At 46.8% G+C, this 2,560-nt stretch overlaps 1 protein-coding gene across 1 annotated transcript; it reads left to right on the top strand.

Annotated features, from left to right (window-relative positions):
- Positions 1-889: 889 nt before the first annotated feature.
- Positions 890-2,340, top strand: LOC120877820 (elongation factor 1-alpha 1-like). The gene has a single exon (XM_040260217.1). It carries the CDS (start codon positions 945-947, stop codon positions 2,331-2,333), a length of 1,389 nt encoding a protein of 462 aa, XP_040116151.1. The 5' UTR covers positions 890-944; the 3' UTR covers positions 2,334-2,340.
- The last annotated feature ends 220 nt before the right edge of the window (positions 2,341-2,560 follow it).

Raw genomic sequence — 2,560 nt, forward strand, 5'->3', positions numbered from 1 at the left:
AAGCCACCCTGCGTCCGAGGCCAGGGGCGGCAGCTGAGAGGAGCTAAAACACATCCAAGAAGCAGTGGCTGCGCAGGCACAGGAGGGCCTAGAGGAGCTATCCCATGTTGAAGGTCAGGAAGGATGGCGGTCAGGAGATACCCCTTATCCAAGGGAAGGAGCAGCGGCTGTGCTTTGCTGGAGCAGCTGTGAAGAGATACCCCATGCCCAAGGTAAGAGAAACCCAAGTAAGATGGTAGATGTTGCAAGAGAGCATCAGAGGGCAGACACACTGAAACCATACTCGCAGAAAACTAGTCAATCTAATCACACTAGGACCACAGCCTTGTCTAATTCAATGAAACTAAGCCATGCCCGCAGGGCAACCCAAGACGGGTGGGTCATGCTGGAGAGGTCTGACAGAATGTGGTTCACTGGAGAGGGGAATGGCAAACCACTTCAGTATTCTTGCCTTGAGAACCCCATGAACAGTATGAAAAGGCAAAATGATAGGATACTGAAAGAGGGACTCCTCAGGTCAGTAGGTGTCCAATATGCTACTGGAGATCAGTGGAGAAATAACTCAAGAAAGAAGGAAGGGATGAGCCAAAGCACAAACAATACCCAGCTGTGGATGTGACTGGTTATTAGAAGCAAGGTCCGATGTTGTAAAGAGCAATATTGTATAGGAACCTGGAATGTCAGGTCCATGAATGAAGGCAAATTGGAAGTGGTCAAACAAGAGATGCCAAGAGTGAACGTCGACATTCTAGGAATCAGTGAACTAAAATGGACTGGAATGGGTGAATTTAACTCATATGAGCATTATATCTACTACTGCAGGCAGGAATCCCTCAAGAGAAATAGAGTAGCCATGATGGTCAACAAAAGAGTCCAGCTTTTTAGCAACGGGTTTGCCGCCAGGACACAGGTGTCATGAAAACCACCATTAAACCTAAGCCAAAATGGGAAAGGAGAAGACCCACATCAACATCGTTGTCACTGGGCATGTAGATTCAGGGAAGTCTACCACAACTGGCCATCTGATCTACAAATGTGGCGGGATCGACAAGAGAACAATTGAAAAGTTCGAGAAGGAGGCTGCCGAGATGGCAAAGGGCTCCTTCAAATATGCCTGGGTCTTGGACAAACTGAAAGCTGAACGTGAGCGTGGTATCACCATTGATATCTCCCTGTGGAAATTTGAGACCAGCAAGTACTATGTTACCATCATTGATGCCCCAGGACACAGAGACTTCATCAAAAACATGATTACAGGCACATCCCAGGCTGACTGTGCTGTCCTGATTGTTGCTGCTGGTGTTGGTGAATTTGAAGCCGGTATCTCCAAGAACGGGCAGACCCGTGAGCATGCCCTTCTGGCTTATACCCTGGGTGTGAAACAACTAATTGTTGGTGTTAACAAAATGGATTCCACTGAGCCACCTTATAGCCAGAAGAGATACGAGGAAATTGTTAAGGAAGTCAGCACCTACATTAAGAAAATTGGCTACAACCCCGACACAGTAGCATTTGTGCCAATTTTTGGCTGGAATGGTGACAACATGCTGGAGCCAAGTGCTAATATGCCATGGTTCAAGGGATGGAAAGTCACCTGTAAGGACGGCAATGACAGTGGAACCACCCTGCTTGAAGCTCTGGATTGCATCCTGCCACCAACTCGCCCAACTGACAAACCCTTGCGTTTGCCTCTCCAGGATGTCTATAAAATTGGTGGTATTGATACTGTCCCTGTGGGTCGTGTGGAGACTGGTGTTCTCAAACCTGGCATGGTGGTCACCTTTGCTCCAGTCAATGTAACAACTGAGGTGAAGTCTGTAGAAATGCACCATGAAGCATTGAGTGAAGCCCTTCCTGGGGACAATGTGGGCTTCAATGTCAAGAACGTGTCTGTCAAAGATGTCCGTCGTGGCAATGTGGCTGGTGACAGCAAAAATGATCCACCCATGGAAGCTCCTGGCTTCACAGCTCAGGTGATTATTTTGAACCATCCAGGCCAAATCAGTGCTGGATATGCACCTGTGCTGGATTGTCACACAGCTCACATTGCTTGCATGTTTGCTGAGCTGAAGGAGAAGATTGATCGTCGTTCTGGGAAAGAGCTGGAAGATGGCCCTAAATTCTTGAAATCTGGTGACATTGCCATCGTTGATATGGTTCCTGGCAAGCCTATGTGTGTCGAGAGCTTCTCTGATTATCCTCCCCTGGGCCGTTTTGCTGTGTGTGATATGAGACAGACAGTCGCTGTGGGTGTCATCAAAGCAGTGGACAAGAAGGCAGCTGGAGCTGGCAAGGTCACCAAGTCTGCCCAGAAAGCTCAGAAGGCTAAATGAATATTATCTCCAATACCTGCCACCCCAGTCTTAATCAATGGTAGAAGAACGGTCTAGGAACTGTTTGTCTCAATTGGCCATTTAAGTTTAATAGTAAAAGACTGGTTAATGATAACAATGCATCATAAAACATTCAGAAGGAAAGGAGAATGTTTTTGTGGACCATGTGTTTTGTGTTTGGCAGTTTAAGTTATTAGTTTTTAAAATCAGTACTTTTTAATGAAAAC

Source organism: Oryx dammah, unplaced genomic scaffold, assembly GCF_014754425.2.
Source record: "Oryx dammah isolate SB20612 unplaced genomic scaffold, SCBI_Odam_1.1 HiC_scaffold_18, whole genome shotgun sequence".
NCBI classification, from domain to species: Eukaryota; Metazoa; Chordata; class Mammalia; order Artiodactyla; family Bovidae; genus Oryx; species Oryx dammah.

Bases quoted from the DNA above. Each gene is read 5' to 3' on its own strand.
- LOC120877820 (XM_040260217.1), top strand. From the start codon at position 945: ATGGGAAAGGAGAAGACCCACATCAACATCGTTGTCACTGGGCATGTA.